Below are 16,912 nucleotides of genomic sequence, written 5' to 3'. Positions count from 1 at the left end.
AACATAATATTGATCTGTTCCACGATTTATTCTAACTGTTTATTTTGTGTATATTTCATACCTTTCATATCATACCAAAAGCGGAGCATATTTTCTTTGATGTTCTCTTTTGTAGAAATGTTTTCAAAATTATGATAATTAAATTGTGCGCAAAAACGTGTTTCATCGGTCTTTTTAGGTGTTTGTTCGTGTGTCTCAATTTATTCTCTTCTATTTTTAGCACTGTTTTCGAATAAAGAGCTAAATTAGTTTTATAAAACTCTGTGGAGACTTAAATATACATGCGATTACTATGACAAGAAAGATTTGCTCATAGAACTCTCTGTTAAGTTCTGTTTTTATTATCTTATTTTGCTTTTGAGCGTATCAGTCTAGAACCATCGACCTTAAATAAAAGGAAACTGTACATTAATAATTATTTAATTGTTGGTTATTGTATTATAACAACTATCAGGATCAGAGTTATCTAAATCAAATAACCAATAGATATCTGTGTAAACTGATTAACGTTAAAATGTTGTTATATCATTAAAGTGTAGTGGATCCACAGTTTCGAGTGTAAACTAGAATTAGAATTGGTTTCCTTGTGTTTAAATCAGACGCAGCATTCATTTAAATAAAGGCTAGTGTTTTAGAAATGATAAAGAAATCCAGCGATAACAAAGTTGAATACAATTCTGACAGATAAGTGTTTTTTTCTTACAATATGATTGCTCACCTGTCTGCGAGAACTACCAAAAAGTGTTAATATTATGTTGAAGTGCACCGACTGAAAGATATGCTCAAGTCCGACAGTTCAAGTATTGAAGGTAAATCTATTTTGTTTTATTCACATCATGTTTAATGTTATTGGTTGAAATTCTTATCCTCGTAATTAATATTAAACAAACGATTGTATAAATGTTTTAATTAAAATTGGGTCAGTAGATGCAACTGGGGTCTCTTCGACACATTACTTTGTGTAGTGCTTGACATGGAACTATGTATTGATAATGTAGTTCGAAGAACGTTCACCTTTGTTGAAGGTAAAACAGTAAAACTAAATAAATTGTGATAGCGCAGTTTATTTGTCACAGTTTTGGCAAAAATTCAGAATGCTTGATATTGTTGAAGTTCGTTTAAGTGAAGATTATTTGAGTTTAATTTAACCTGACCCAAAAATGCAATTTAACGATCAAACATTTTGTTTTTATTGTGTGTCATTTAATTTTGTTGCATTTCGTTAAATTTTATAGTTCTAATACATACATACTTTAAAATGTCTTTAAATTAGAAATTATACTTCTTGATAAAGTCATTATAAGACTTTAATTTCCTCTTGTGAAAATACATTCGCCAGAAAACGACTGATAAACAAAATGTGTATGTTCTGAGTGAATCGTTAATTGCAATTTAAAATAAGTAAATAGAAAAATGTATACAAATTACTTTTCAAACTGTAGTAATTTTCCTTTGCAAAATTAAATACTGAATTGACATATTTAGCGATTAGCATTTATGGAGCCCTCTAATTATCTGTAACTGATAATAAAATATAGTTCAAATAACTCATCTTTATGGAATACACTTCCATTATTTTATTAAAGGTTCTACAGACAAAATAATCTTATCACTTTATTTTAAATCTGCATTAATCACAAAAGTGTTACACAAACTGTTTGGGTTGATAAAACAATTAGTTTATAGTATTTGTTTTTTATGGCTAAATAATAGGACAATAATGAATCTATGATTTTACAGTCCATTAGAATTTTTGTTTAAGATATCTTTTAAGCCGTTTTCCCAACTATAGTGGGATAACTTCACTATATACATACTTAAGTTCATTCTTTGATTAAAGACCCACTTATCTCACATGATTGATTATTGAGATACTAAAATAATTCAATTTATTTTCCGTGGAACAAATAAGAAATTCATTATCAGGTATTTTTGAATGTTAAATATTTCAGATTTCACTTATTTATTCACTTTTCTTCTAGCTTAATTGTGGTAAAAGCTAAGTTGAGTGAAAAGTTGAACACACACAGTAACCAAATTTATGCTTTTAAATCTTATGCCCACTTCTAAGTTTTCTTTTTTTTGTATTTAGGTGGAACAACAAGATGTATACGGCATATTGCTGAAGTCAAAAAATGGTGAATTAATGTCTAACAGCATTAAAAATTTCAATCTGCTCTTCAAATTGCATCCACAAAACAAAGAAATATATACCTACTTTAAATTTTTAATTTCACAAATCTAAGTTTTCATTTTTGTGAATGTTCCCGTCTAACAGAAAAAAGTGTTTCCAACTTGAAGATTATGTATCTTCCCACATTTAATCAGTGACTAAATTTAACTTTTGCCAAATCGTGTTCGCAAAATGTTGGTTTAAAAACATTATGTTAGAATTTGATATCATCAAACATTGGAAAGCTGATCTTTTTAAAGAAGTTTCCTATGCCAGAGTACAGGCCACTCGTCAGAAAATGCAAAAAAAATACCTTTACTTTAACTAGTTTATATATTTGTGAATATAATATTTTTATAATAAATAATCGACGGTGAGAGTCCCGTTTATTATTCAACTTTGTTAACTCAGATAAACATTTTTTCAATCAATAAATCTTCTATTTTTAAAATATCACTGGTACCAGAGCAGCCGCTGGTCACAGCTAATGTTTTTTACACTATCAGTGTTACTTCTTTCATGTTCTCATGGAATACACAGTTTGACATAATTTTATTAAATAAATAACCTGCAACACCAGACAACTTATTCCTTTGAAATTTTAGATGTATTTTAAAATTATAGGCAAGATAGTGAACCGCTAGTTAAAAATTTATTTTAGTAAATCTTGAATAAAATTTGTTTAAATGTACCGGACAACATGCAGTTCTCTTGTGGTTTAATCCTTTCTTATAAAATGAAAAAATGTAAATCTTAACATAAGTTTGGAGTACCAAACTGTACAGCTTATCTCAGGATTTTTTTCGAAATTTTGGTATGACACCAGCATTTCAAGACAGTAACTAATTTTTGTTATTAATCTCAGGAAATTGATGACAAGTGGTAATCCTAATTTGTTTTTTAAGAAATTGTCATACAGAATATCTGAGAAAAATGAATGAATGAATCGAATTATTTTGTAGATTATCTGGGATCATAATAACATTAGGGTTAGTGTTACATTATGCTATCAAATTTATATATTAAATCCCAATTAAAGTTAATTACGATGTCTGAAAATATTGGGTGTTTTTTTTTAAATTTCTGCTCAAGTTGCCCATGAGGTCAGTCGTTTCAATGCTGACGTACGCGTCATGATTAACTAGAACAGGAATTGAAAAAAAAATCACATGTTATAACCTTAGGTACATATTTTTTAATTGAAAATTAGAGAAATTATTAAAATAATCGCAATATACGACTCGACACGACTCAACAAGCGATTATACCGAGAGGACATATGTTCAAAATCTCGCAGTATTCTTTGATCTAAATAATTAATGAACGCACGGTATTATTAAATCAAAAATGAAACTTGTTATCAAAGGATTTTAATGACTGGTTATTGTTTTGGTAGTCGCAATCAAAATTTATATTTTTCACATACCGCAATTTTTAACCATAAATATCAAGGTTTATCTAAAATGCAATTTAAGATACTTGAAATTAAGAAAATCGTATTTTATTTTATTACTTACTAATAAAATTAGTCACGTGTGCTTAGTTTATTTTTTAGTAGCGTAAATTTTTTCATTTTATGGTAATTTGTAATTATTTTTATGAAATTATATCTGTGATAAAATGAAAATAATTAACAGATACACAGAAGGTAAAAAAAATGAAATAACGTTCCTAAGTCATACAATTATGAAGAGCATCAATTTCCAAATTCTTTTCAATTATAACTAAAAAAAAATGTTTTTAAACATTGGGTTTTACTGTTACTTGCTCGGTCAACCATGAGGAATAACAAAATTATAGTAGCAAATATATCTGCAAAATAATATTTATTACAACTAAACACTGGGTCATTGACCACAATTAAAGTAATCAGTTGGCATTTTTATTACAAGCACTTTAATTGTGTCGTTCTAATGGATTGAAATCTTCTATTGTCCCAGGCGAGGTGTAAAACTACTTTGTTTTAATTTCATTGTTCACATTTTGAACATGAATTATATATATAAAAAATATTTTAGTACAGTTCAGTGTGTGACAGGGAGATGCCTATTGTCACAATGAAACCAGATTGCCAGAGGCTTTAATTTTAATTCTGCATAATATATCTAACATAAAACTTTTGTATAGTCAATTTTGGCAGATCAGGTGATCTCATTAACTCTCTGGTGACCACGTATTTTTCTGTGCAAATTTATTTAATAAATTTAATTTTTTAAGACGTTATCAATTTTTTATCAAATAAAATTATATCAATTTTTATAGGACAATGGAGTGAATTGGTGAATCTCATTTAATTTTCTGCAACTGTTAAATCACTGTTAATTTGATTTACAAAGTTCAAAGTTGTGTAGTTTCTGAGATAAAATATAAAATTTGGTTGTAAACATTCTTATGTTTATACAATTCAAAACAAGAATGCAATTAAAGGAACATTTTAAATTAGATTTACTGATTTACGTAATAAAATAAGTAGTGAGATAGCTTCAGCAGTTTTAAAGTATTGAAATATCAAAATACCTGTAAACAGTTGCAACTATTAATTTACAAACAGAAAAAACACATCATTTAAGTAAATTTGAAATTGACTAGCAACATTTAAAAATGCTTGCACTAGTTTCCATAATTGTTGAATATGTTTTGGCAATGATTGTAATGATTTATTTATTTGTTAGTATTTTTTATTATGAATGTTATGTGCGAAAGAAAGATTTACTTCCAATCGTATCTAAAATGATACGAAATTGCGTCAGATGACCATCGATTTACGAAATATGGATAGTTTTTGATGCTATCGGTTTATTTACGAATCGCGGTTCTTTAATGTCGGTATTTGATCATTTGACGTATAGCTAATTCCTTAATCTGCTTTGACAGTACGATTGACGTAAGTATTCCTACGGGGTTTCATAGTCCATAAGTTTTCCATCAATCAAATATTAAAGTGATGAAAATAAACTACACGCTCTATATGTATAGTATGTAATCATTAGTTAATAAATAAGAAGCAGTTATGCCAGAAAATGTAACGATTCGAATATCATTATTAATGTTACATCAGTGTATGCCTACGTATTAATAAGCATTAAATCACAACCAGAGGCATGTTTAGGCATTTTCCAACCAAAGGTACATTTTTTTAATTTGGACTCATTCATAAACAGACAGGAAATCGACAAAACATATAACTTATTTGGTTTTACAAAAGGTAGAAACACAAAAATCGTCCTTTAGTTAACGCTAGATTTTTAGTCGTACTCTTTCCTCTGTAAAAGTGGACGATGAGAAAGAATGTACTTTCCAGTGGCAATGTGAAGATGTCTTTTGTTGATCGCACCTTATATCTACATTTGGTTAAGAATGTTCCTTACTGACTATACACTGAGTAATATTCATTCTGACTGGAAGAATGACACTGTTTTTTATTTTTAAAATAAAATGAAATCGCTTAACAAATTTTCATAAATACAAGTAGTCAAAAATGTGAAGTTGTAGATGTTCAGAAAGGTTTGTAAATCTGAAAATTTTCACTACATTAAAAAATAGTGAAATTAAAAAAATACCAGTAATAACAGAATAACATAGAATTTCGTATCATATCATTTGACCTAACTTTTACTTCATTATTACAGTTTGCTATAAAATCAGACACACAAAAAACTCCTATGCATCTTATTTAATTAACAAAAAATCATGGGTGATCGTAACATCAATGGCTGTCATAGCAAATTATTTTATATTGACAATATGGTATAGGCCAAGGAAAAGAATAATCAATTTTTCATTTCAATTTAATTTAAAGTAATAATTTGTGACTTTTTCTATTCTCGTGGTCCAAGTTCCACTCATTCCAACTTTGTAAGTACATATTTGATTTTGCGTCATACTAAACTAGCTTACGTAGGTATATGTATATCAAATGAATTGATGATAATGATGATGAACGATGACTTGTCTCGACTAACCTCTCAAATTAAATAATGTGAATGAAGATTAATTATTTTTGTACTAGAATCACAATTAAAAAATAAATTTTATTCAAAAAATTCGCATATATTTTTATCTGTACAGCTCCATTCTATTATAATACAATGAAAATAATTTACAGAGTGCCCTTTAAAAAATAATACTCAGTGCCAAAAGCGTCCAAGAACATTTAAAGGGCCTCTTCGAGTCGTCCGACTATGTGTTTTAGGAATATTTCTTCCCAGTGTGCTGATAGCCGTTCCTTTGTACATGAGATATCATGTGTATGGCCATCAACTCTACCCTTTGGCTATGTCTGATATGAGACTAATTGATAACAAAGTATCAACAACATGGTGTCAAGTAGGTTATTGTCCATCCGTTCACTAAATGACTAATCTTGAAATTACAGAGACAACTAGTAAAAGTCAATACAACATTCAATGCCTTCCTTTTGGAAAACTCTCCAGTTTTATCGCCACACTTAAAACCATTGACAATGGTCCGCCATTTGACTTTGGAAGACGATACAAAGGAATACTGGGGTTTTTATCTTTTGGAAGGTTCTAAAGTTACAGTATCCACTTGTGTAAGGTACATAATTTACAACACAATAAAACTTTGTATATTTACTAGTCTCTAGGTGGCCCGGTGCCTCCTTAATTGTCATAAGAGGCCACAAGCACTTACACGAATGTGCATACATTGGCGACAACTCATCAGAAGAATTAGATGAACTAATGGAAGCAATTCGTGAGAAAGGATATATTGAAACAAATGAAAATAAACGCAATGCCACAACTGACCATCGCGCTCCAGCTAACGAGCCAGATATGATGAAACGTCACAGGGAAGACGTGGAGTTTCATCACCCAATACATCAAAAAAATTCCAAGAACTATACCATAAAGGAAGCTGTTGACGACGCTGATATTACAGACCCCGAGATGTTGAAACCTATATTGGACTCGCTTCAAGTTAAAGCAAAGAAAAATCAAAAACAGAGTCTGGAAGAGAAGCACATGCATGTTCACAGAAATTCGACAATAGCGAAAGGCGAAGACAAAAATTTTAAGATTGAACCACCACATCTTGATTTAGCAAACTCGGCAGCTGCATATGATGATATTATTAGACGGCTGGAAAGTTTGGGTAATAAAAGTAATGCCGTTCTAGATCTAATTAACAGAAAATTTAGAAACAACACTGAAACTGGGAGAAATAATCAAACCAACGACAAAAATGAACAGAAATTTGACGTAAAAGGAAGACACTATTCAAAACCTTCGGTTCAGTTTGACGACAGTATTGACAGAGCTAGACGGAGAAGGCGAGAAATTGTTATTTCAAATGCTATGAGGTCCAATTTTACTGAAGATGATAGTGAGCATGATTTGGGACTAGAAGAGGTGAATTAACATTTTCGATTACAAAGAAAATTTCATACTTTTTAACAAACACGGCTGAAATGACAATTCATGCTGACTTTCAAAGGTATTATCTTTCAAGGATTCCAGAGTTTGCATGCTATGACACTGAACAAAGTTAAGCGTAGTGCAAATTAAGATCATTCTAAAAGTTAATTAAGTTTTTATCGGTCCAGCAAAAAATGTTAATTTTTCTTTCAAACTCGTTACCACCTCGTAGATCAAATCCCTTGTAGATTTTCACAAGTCAGTTTGAATTATCAAGTCAGTCATAGATTTTTGAGTTAGTGTTTTGGAAAAATGTTTATTGTAAATGGTGTCCTTAGTACATAAATAAACGTTATTCTTACTTTTTCAGGATTTCACTCCCGATGGCATTGCAGATCACAGGGGGACAATCAATGAAACCACACTGAACGATTACAGTAATAGTGAATTTTGGTCTTCGTTTTCAAGTTCTGAAGAGGCTTTATTAAATTGCGCTGGACTGATTTTAAATTTGCCACTGACTCCTCACCACAATTGTGGTCCCCATTTGACAGAAGAACAAGCTGAAGAAACATATCTTGCCAACACGATTACTTATAAGTATGGCCTACGCCAAGTGAATACAGATGAATCTACAAGTTTTGTTTTAGAGTGCCTGTGAATGGTTATTACTTCTTTGTTTTCAACAGTGAAAATGAGGTGCAACCAAACTATATCCGAGTACAGTTTCACTTGAAAAAATCTGTTTATAACGTTACTAACGCCGTATCAACCTGTTTAAACAGTTCTGAAGAATGCACAATGGACCTGAAATTTTTTTCATCGGAAAAATTAGTAATGGAATTACCACTCCGTGAAAACGGCACGCTTTGGAACGAGGAGTTTGTGGTTGTATCAGAATGTGAACCACGAACTATGATTTATGCAATTTGTGTGATAGCTGTACCTGTTCTTGTGATACTTTTTGCATTTTCGTGATATATTCAAACATGTGGATATTTTTATAAAAAAAAAAATAAATTATTCCAAATTCGCAAAGCTTTTAAATGCCTCTCTCAAACTGAAGTGCTTCCATGGGAAAGAGATAACTTTTACTTTAATCCTAAGCATAATTTGTATGACACGCGTTTTTAATCCCTCGGCCAAATTAATTAAGTCAAGCGACGAGAAGATCGGATTACTGATTAAAAATGTGGGGTGAATCTTCACTCTCTACGTCGATCCTCTCAGTTGTAATTTTGCGCGAAAACTTTATTTTTTGAAAGTCATTTATCGAAGAAAAATTTAGAAACCTATCTTACAAGCGAGCGGAAACAATGCGTTATCGTCTTAAGTGCTTGTACTATTGCTTTGTGTAGATAATCTGTTGGTTGTGATAACAATGAATTAGTTTGAAATCCTCAGGACCATTGACAGACTGACAAAAGCGTCATCCCCTTTCGACTTTCATCCCTCCCTTTTTCAGTTTGCCTTAGGGATGCGTCAAAACAACCTTTGTTATCACATTAGGCTCGAGTGATCATGAAAATTAAATTAAACAAACATTTATATTCACATTCCGATGCAACTGGCCACCGTGTTGAGAAACTCGTAATTAAATTATGAATCTTTTATAGCAGTGCAATAGTACTTTTATTTGAAAGGTGACTTTTACGCGTATGCTATTTTTAACGAATGATTGCTCCCTCATCTAAAAAAAGTTATGAATAAAAAGCCACCCGTAGGTGGTTCCCAGCACGTTTTCTTTATAAGGGTGTTTTGATCACGTGTGTTGCCACACGACCCTAATATGCCCATAAAAAGCATATTAGCTTTGAAATCTAGTCCTTTTAAATTGAGGAGTAGATGCTATTGATTCTAATCTTTTCTATATTTTTTAATAATAGTAAAGTTCATATATAGAATCATTAGTTTTTAACGTTATTTGGTGGTCTGAAACTTTTAATGTCCCTTTATATTCATGTAAAGTTAGTTCTCACGTAATGGATCGACGCTTGGTGACTGGGGGAGGGCGGCAGCGGATTTGGGGGCGGTTCCAACGTTATCTCGCAGTTGCAGGTATGTTTGAGTTTACACTTGGAAAAACATCAATTGTGTGCTTAGCGGAGAAAGAGCAGATATGTCTTCTCGTCTTTTTAAAAATATTGATTACTCATCGATAACGTATGAAGAAGTATACATAGTCTGAAGATTAATAGAAACACGTTAGTAGTCTTTCTGTTATTTGTACAAACGGAAGAACAATTCAAAAGTTTGGTTTTTGTTTAAGTAGAAACTGGATTTTTTGTTTGAGTATCGAAGCAGAAAGTATTTATTAAACACGTGCTAAAACTAGATTTTAATACTATTATTGTTGTTTATCGTGATTAATTAATTCGAATTTTACTGTTGTTCACAAGATTATACCACGAATCAGTCTCGTCAAAATATTTTTGTTTTGACTAAAGCATCTAATCCACGGATTAAATTTATTTTTATATGATTAATTGCTGATCAGATTAAGGCGGGTATTCGTAAAAAATGTATTCCTCTTTGCAAAAACAAGGAAATCAGAGAAAGTGATTAATTGGACAAGTTGGCTACCAAATTTCGAAGCAAATTCCTTTAAGTTAAAAATGTTATCATAGAAACGTGTTTCGTTCCATCAATGTACCTATTTATTATTGTCAGTTCGTAATTTTAGATCATTATTACTGTATAAATTCAACGTAGCTCGTAGGAAAAAAAGATTATATACTTAATAAATGTTTTTTCGCTCTAAATAAGAACAAATGTACAACAGGAAGAAAAAATGAAGGAAGAAACAGCTATAAATGAAACGTGCAGATCTAAAAATAAAAAAATGAAGGAATTTGGTGTAGAACAGTAATAAGAGATAAAGATATTGTTACGAAACAAACCCATACGCCGCCCCGGTACGACGCCTGTGAGTTCTTACTAGAACTTACATACTTGTACGGCGATGATGACTCATCGTCGATGACGTAGGCCAAGCGGCGTTCGCTAAAGAAAACCCTGGAAGCGGAACTCGCGATGGATATTCCAGAAAGACCCCTATCGCCGTACATCTAGAAGGAAGTATGGGTTTAAATAGAGGCCACCTTTGGGAACGATTTATTCATTTTGTACATAATCGCTTAATTAGTCGTGTAAATTTGAATTAGTAAGGAATAAATTGTTGAGTTTTAAATTACGGAGAATCGTAACAATATTTATTATAAAGCCAAAATTGAAGAAAATGTAAAATTCAAAAGCGAAGAACAGAAAGCAAAACAATTTTTTGAAGAAGACAAAACATCCGATGAGAAATGATGGAATATGAAGAATGGTAAGAGATGAGAGACTGCAAAATAGGTAAGGTAATTAATTCAATGAAAAGTGTGATAGAGGGACGTAACGGAGCCTAGTCTAATAGTTTTAGTTGGGATATGTACATACAGTGTTAATTCATAAGAATGGTGCATAAAATTATGTTTATAAAAAATATAAAAAAAAATAAGATTCATCAGAGAACACAATTCTCAATTCTCAATGTTTTAGTGTTGCATAAATTCGACCGTTAAATTTGTCATTACATAAGCTAAAAAAGTATCGCTTCTGATGTGTTTTCATTTCATTAGATTATGTAAAAGACTTTTTGCCTATTATTAATTTTGTTATTTCTTTTACATAGATATTGTGCTAGAAATTGAATGTTCTCACATTTCATCAAAGTAAATTTAGTTTATTGTTTTGTTTCGGTAAAAATTAATAAAAATTTGTATGCCCCTCATTTTTGGGAGAATTAAATACATAGTTTTGTCTTTTTGTAGGGATAATTACAATTTCGAAAAAAGTTTGCAATTATACTGTTTTTTTTATATTATATATATATATATATATATAAAATTCCAGAATTTGCCTTTTTTCACCATCTTCAGAATTTTGCTAGAATTTTGTGATGATTTATAACTAAATAGTTAACATTTTGGTGTTGACTGCATTATTAACAATTTCGATTTGCTCATGTGGTTTTAGGTGACTGTTTCATTTGTAGGATAGTTCCAATTTGGAACTTGAGGTTCTCCAAATCTCGCCGTTTTCTTACATAGTTTTTAATTTTTAAAATCGACGTAGGTATGAGCTTCACCCCGGGTCGGTTGACTCAATGATTGTGAAAACTTTTATTTTTAACATGGGTTTTCCAACATTGTGTGTCATAAGAGTCATCACAAATTAACTATTATGAAAACAAATTAATAACAACATAAATTTAATTGGAATCTTTTTTAATGGAAATTGCATTGAAAGTCAATCGTTTATCTCCTGCTCATGTTCACAAATAAAATTAATTTTGAAACTCTGTTAACGATTATCAGTTGGTAACAACTTTTTTAAGATGATTTTGCCCAGATGTAAGTTTGTACAGGCCATCTAAATTTTGAACCAAAAGGGACTACTGTAAATATGCATAAATATAAAAGGTTGCTGGTTCATTTCCAGTTGCGTATTTATTAAAAACATTACTGTTTAAGTACCCGAGAAAACAAAAAAATAACATTACTAATTATTTAATTAGTACCTTCCCTATATTAACCATATAAATTGAAATTTTCGTAGCGGGGCCAAGTGATTTGGGACGGTCGAACTAATTTTGAAGTGTCAAATATTTATTTTTCTTCTAGGCTTGTTCTGATATCTTTCGTTGTTCATGGTCCACCATCTGTGTCTGAATCTGCTAGAAATTTTAGTAAAACAGTAACCTTAAGATAGAAACCATAAAATATTAATTAAAATCTGTGATTCATTCCTTTCGTAAAGTAGATGACGTCATATATAAAATATATTGACAATATTATGTTTTCTTTTAATTATTGCTCACAGTTTCATAAAAAAAAAGAATGTATGAATCGATTTATTTAGAAAACGCTCAATTAATTTTCCTGAAACAACATAATTGTCTATAACTGAATCTATTTTTTTTTTATTTACTTAGACACCCTTCGAATAAAACTTAATCAAACCATATACTTCGATTTAAATAACTCTTTGGAAGTTAAACATTACCTAGTATTACTACACCGACAAATCTTGTCGAAAATAAAACAATATTAAAAAATTTGGTCGAAAGTGATTTCACCCCTGAGGGACACTCCAAAAATCCCGTTTCTTTGTTAAAAGTATATATAAAATTTTATTTTGTTATTTTTTGTGATAACTCATAAAATTTTGTACATTTTAGATGGGATGTATCGGGCAAAATTTGTCGACGGTGTCATCAATTTCGGGAAGAGGTTTACAATTTACAATTTGCTTACGATAACCTTAAAACCTTCGAGAGATTTTCAACTATTCGGTTTCCGCTTCCAAAGTTAAAAAGTTTTTACTTAATTTCACTTTTTTTTTCCAAAAATCTTTGTGTCTAGGGTAGAAACTGAACACGGATTCGTAAACCACAAGTGCAGGAGTATGCTATTTTATAAAATTTAAATAACATTTATTCGGCTAAATTGTAAGATGACGTCTTCAGTTTTTGGGAGGGTCATAAACGGATACATTTTCATTAACGATTTACCATGCTTACGATATCCTCAAAATGTTAGTACGATTTCAGATCATTCGGTTTTGTAATTTCAAAGTTAAATTGTAAAGATATAAATGTTGATTTTTTCCGAAAATCTAAATGTCTACGTAAAAACTCAACACGGATTCATGAACTACAAGTGTAGGAGTATGTTATTTTATTTTCACTTACTACTGTAATATTTGGAAATGATGTTATCCCATTGTTGGTGGGAACGATAAGATACATTTTGGTTGGCGTTTTAACATATTTACATATAAAATTTGACAACAACTGGTTCGGTAGTTTCGAAAATTATCTGACTAATAACAGTTAACATAGACAGCGGGCGGTAGAAGAAAGATGGAACTTTTTTGTACTCTAGGGGTCATGAAAGATCGAGGAAACATGAAAGTAGCTAGTCCGTTCGACCCTATTATAAAACACAGTATAAATTTTGAAAATACTGTAAAGCAGTCGTCATTCGTATTTTAGTTTTATTTTCTGTCAAATTTAGAAGATTATTGTGTACAAATGAGTTTTTTAGAGGTGAATGCTACATATACTAAAAATGTGTAATTTTTTTCACGAAAATTGAGCAAAATCATCCTGCGACTTCCTCGAATAAACAAGGAAATAAAGAATAAACTCTAAATAGTAATGCTGATAATGTAGGTATAATGCGATAAATTTACTGATGTTCCTAGCTGCAAGGATCAAAAAATTATATACGATTTTTGCTACTTCATAGCTTTCTCTTTTTTTTTATTTTGATGAGTCAACAATGTACAAGTTGCTTATCTAATAAAAATAAAAATATACTTAATAATAAATGACAATATACTTAGAAACGCATGCGGTTGGGTCGTTCCTCCGTCAATCTAAATTATGTGCTAATAACTTCGAAGGATTTTTATTTTTGAAGTTTCAGCTGATCCTGGTGATTATATCGTCAGTACATTATAATATTAACAATATTATAATGTACTGACGATTCACCAAGATATTTGTCACATTGCAGTAATTTCTGCATTGTTATTTAAGAAAGTATTTACTTTTAATTTTCCAGATCGCCAAACACATTTTGATGCCGTCCAAACATTTCCATAAAATGTTTGCTTTATTCTTATTTTACCCCGTAACAGAGCTTAAAACTTCCCCGTGGAAGCAAGGGGTGGAGTTTCGTTTGCTTTCCCGCCTATGCTGCATATTTGCTGAAGTCATTGGTCCAGCGGGGGTGGCTGCCAACTCGAGATAACAGTCCCGGCAAACAGGATATGTGGCTGATATTTCGATATTGTCGCTTTGATCACTTCCGTTTAAACTGGCATTACAGTTGCTGTTTCGCGGACACTTAGGGCAGCTGCTTTTTACGACGAAATAATGGAATAAAATTAGTGTTATTAAAATTTCGCGATTGTTTCTGGTCGAGTGCTAATGTAACAAAAATCGTGAGTCAAATGGTGAGTAATATGGAAGTGGTATTTTGTGATATGGAAGTATGCGTTACGGTGGTTTTGGTCAATGACGCTTATTGTTTTCGGTAGCCTATGATAACAGTTCCGGACATGGAATGGCCTGCAGATGGGGACAATACGGATTATAGCGCTTCTTCATCTCCAATTGTTAGACGTTCTCAGCAGAATCCAGATCCGGATTCTTTGTCAGATGAAGACGATTTTTCGGATGAATTTTCGGTTATTGATAGCGATGATGAAAAGCAAAGAGCTTTTTCGCAACATTCTGTTCTTCAGGTATTTAGTTATTACATACTTTAAAAAAAGATATACTAATTATATTTTGTCTGTCTTTACATCTAACATGAGTCACAGAATTGTACTCACAAACTTTAATATTAGAAGTTATTATATCTTAGCTATTTTTTTTTATTATTTCAACATGATAAATGTGTTGTTAGTAAGTTTTAACAAACACCTGAAAATATCAGTCACAAAATCTAAATGTTGTCGCAAGCTTTCAAGGTTGACTAATATAATGGACTTCCAGAAAATGCAACCAACTGTGAAAGACTGTTTAAAATGTGCAACAGTCGAATTGACTCCAGAAAATTAAATATTGTATTATACTAAACCAAAATTGTTTATTATAAAATTTTAACGCTTTTTAAATTTAACCGTGACATATTTTGTAGCTAAAGTGGTGCTAAACTTGGTAAACCAAAATAGATATTACAAACCAAGGCAATGCAATTCAGTTTTTACTGTGTCAGTGATAAAAATCATTATAGAGAACTTTTTGTTTAGCATTTCGGTAGCACTTACCTACAAACAGTTTAAATAATTGCGATGAGTGTGACGTTTGTACTGTTTGTAGATAAAGTGTACATTGTACCTACATTCGAGTTATTTATGCCCCGTTTAATTTACTCACCAATTGTAATTGTAAATACTACAATAATTAATTCGTTTGCTGAATTTGAAGAAACTTAATAGTACCCAGTTTCATCAATTAAACTTGATCTACAACAGAGAAAAAATAAAAATTTTATGAATTTACAAACGTATATAAATTTTCGTTTATTCAGCACAGATTTATTATGTAGAATCAGATCAAATGATGTCATCAATTTTTTAGGAGAGTTGTGTATTAACACTAATCATAAGGTTAATATGTTCCTAGAATTGCAGGGCAAATAGATGAGTCGTTCCAGACTATTGCAAAATGCAATCATTAAGTCAATGTTATACGAGTAGTGTTTAATTGAAATTTTGAGGAAATTCATCAAGTAATTTCCAAGATAACTTATAAAATTTTATTGCACAAATTTTATTTACTTGTGCCTAAACCAAAAATAGGTAAAATGTATCAACCCTTATTTTTGAGAAGACAGTTTTAATTTATATTTAAAATATTTGTTTAATTGACATATAATATTAGAGATTTCTTCAAAAAATTTAGCGCAGACGGATAGGCGACAACAAGCAGAAACTTTCATTTTCTTATTCTACGAGATAAGAAATGCAAAAAAAAACGAATCCATATTTTAAATGAAATCTAAGACTCTTTTAAAGATAGACTTTTTCCCCATTTCATGTGGTTCAAGAAAAACCTTACGACATGCAATTTTAAAAATTTCATTTTGTGTCAATTTTAGACTCCAGTGGAAATTCCAACCAGAGGAGTGGTGAAAAAAATTTTCACCAACAGCCGGGAACGCTGGAGGCAACAGAACGTCAGTGGAGCATTTGCAGAATTACGTAAACTTGTTCCAACACATCCGCCTGATAAGAAACTATCAAAAAATGAAATTTTACGCATGGCGATAAGGTACGCAGTTTATTAAAAATTGGAAAGTGCTAATTTTGTAATTTTTAGATATATTAGGTTATTGAGTAACGTGTTAGAATGGCAACAAACCCATGAAGGTCCTATACAGGTGAAATGTGAGGATTCCATTTTTATTAGCCGTCACTCATCTGTTATTTCCGGACAGCAATCGTTACGCATGAGGGCACGACTGAGAAGAAGTGGTTTACCATCTCAACCACTTCCTTTATGTGATAGAAATGGAAATAATTTATTAATGATTGCACCCAATAATCACCTGCCGCTCAGAAAAGTGAATGTTTTTGTCGATATCGGTCGAAGGAATGAGGGAAAAATCAAAATCGAGCAAGATGAAACCACGAAAGATAAAGACGAAGACAGGGAAGTGAACAGAGAAAAATATGCCAAAGATTAGAAACAAAAAAGAATACTATACGTTTTATAAAGCAATGTATTTATATATCTAAGTATAATGTGATGTAGTACCTGTTTTATCATTATTGTGTTGTTTTTACGACATGTTCAATGCAT

The 16,912-nt window shown here is 31.0% G+C and overlaps 2 protein-coding genes across 4 annotated transcripts; both read left to right on the top strand.

The window, feature by feature from the left end:
• The first annotated feature begins 399 nt into the window (after positions 1-399).
• LOC135134196 (uncharacterized) lies at positions 400-8,589 on the top strand. 2 transcript variants are annotated; one of them, XM_064062822.1, is made up of 6 exons: positions 400-809; positions 6,279-6,499; positions 6,549-6,730; positions 6,780-7,545; positions 7,922-8,151; positions 8,202-8,589. In XM_064062822.1, the coding sequence occupies exons 1-6, from the start codon at positions 779-781 to the stop codon at positions 8,527-8,529; spliced, it is 1,758 nt and encodes a 585-aa protein (XP_063918892.1). In that variant the 5' UTR covers positions 400-778; the 3' UTR covers positions 8,530-8,589. The 2 variants fall into 2 exon arrangements, with proteins under 2 accessions (XP_063918892.1, XP_063918891.1); XM_064062821.1 differs by lacking the exon at positions 400-809 and adding an exon at positions 824-1,025.
• A 5,573-nt stretch (positions 8,590-14,162) lies between these two features.
• Positions 14,163-16,801, top strand: LOC135134407 (protein lyl-1). 2 transcript variants are annotated; one of them, XM_064063086.1, is made up of 5 exons: positions 14,163-14,556; positions 14,641-14,847; positions 16,209-16,381; positions 16,430-16,490; positions 16,548-16,801. In XM_064063086.1, exons 1-5 carry the CDS (start codon positions 14,554-14,556, stop codon positions 16,794-16,796), a joined length of 693 nt encoding a protein of 230 aa, XP_063919156.1. In that variant the 5' UTR covers positions 14,163-14,553; the 3' UTR covers positions 16,797-16,801. The 2 variants fall into 2 exon arrangements, with proteins under 2 accessions (XP_063919156.1, XP_063919155.1); XM_064063085.1 differs by having other exon boundaries at positions 14,165-14,556; positions 16,430-16,801.
• The last annotated feature ends 111 nt before the right edge of the window (positions 16,802-16,912 follow it).

This window comes from Zophobas morio, unplaced genomic scaffold (genome assembly GCF_036711695.1).
Source record: "Zophobas morio isolate AGI-343-1 ecotype UQ-CSIRO unplaced genomic scaffold, CSIRO_AGI_Zmor_V1 ptg000023l, whole genome shotgun sequence".
NCBI lineage: Eukaryota > Metazoa > Arthropoda > Insecta > Coleoptera > Tenebrionidae > Zophobas > Zophobas morio.
This window is presented reverse-complemented; position numbering and strand designations above follow the sequence as displayed.

What these genes read in the sequence shown, in the direction of transcription:
- LOC135134196 (XM_064062821.1), top strand. Translation starts at nt 974, where the DNA reads ATGGAACTATGTATTGATAATGTAGTTCGAAGAACGTTCACCTTTGTT. An exon ending in TATCAACAACATGGTGTCAA is followed by an intron (nt 6,500 to 6,548) that starts GTAGGTTATTGT and finishes TTGAAATTACAG; the next exon opens with AGACAACTAGTAAAAGTCAA. An exon ending in GCCAACACGATTACTTATAA is followed by an intron (nt 8,152 to 8,201) that starts GTATGGCCTACG and finishes GTTTTGTTTTAG; the next exon opens with AGTGCCTGTGAATGGTTATT.
- LOC135134407 (XM_064063085.1), top strand. An exon ending in CGCAACATTCTGTTCTTCAG is followed by an intron (nt 14,848 to 16,208) that starts GTATTTAGTTAT and finishes TGTCAATTTTAG; the next exon opens with ACTCCAGTGGAAATTCCAAC. An exon ending in ATTTTACGCATGGCGATAAG is followed by an intron (nt 16,382 to 16,429) that starts GTACGCAGTTTA and finishes TGTAATTTTTAG; the next exon opens with ATATATTAGGTTATTGAGTA.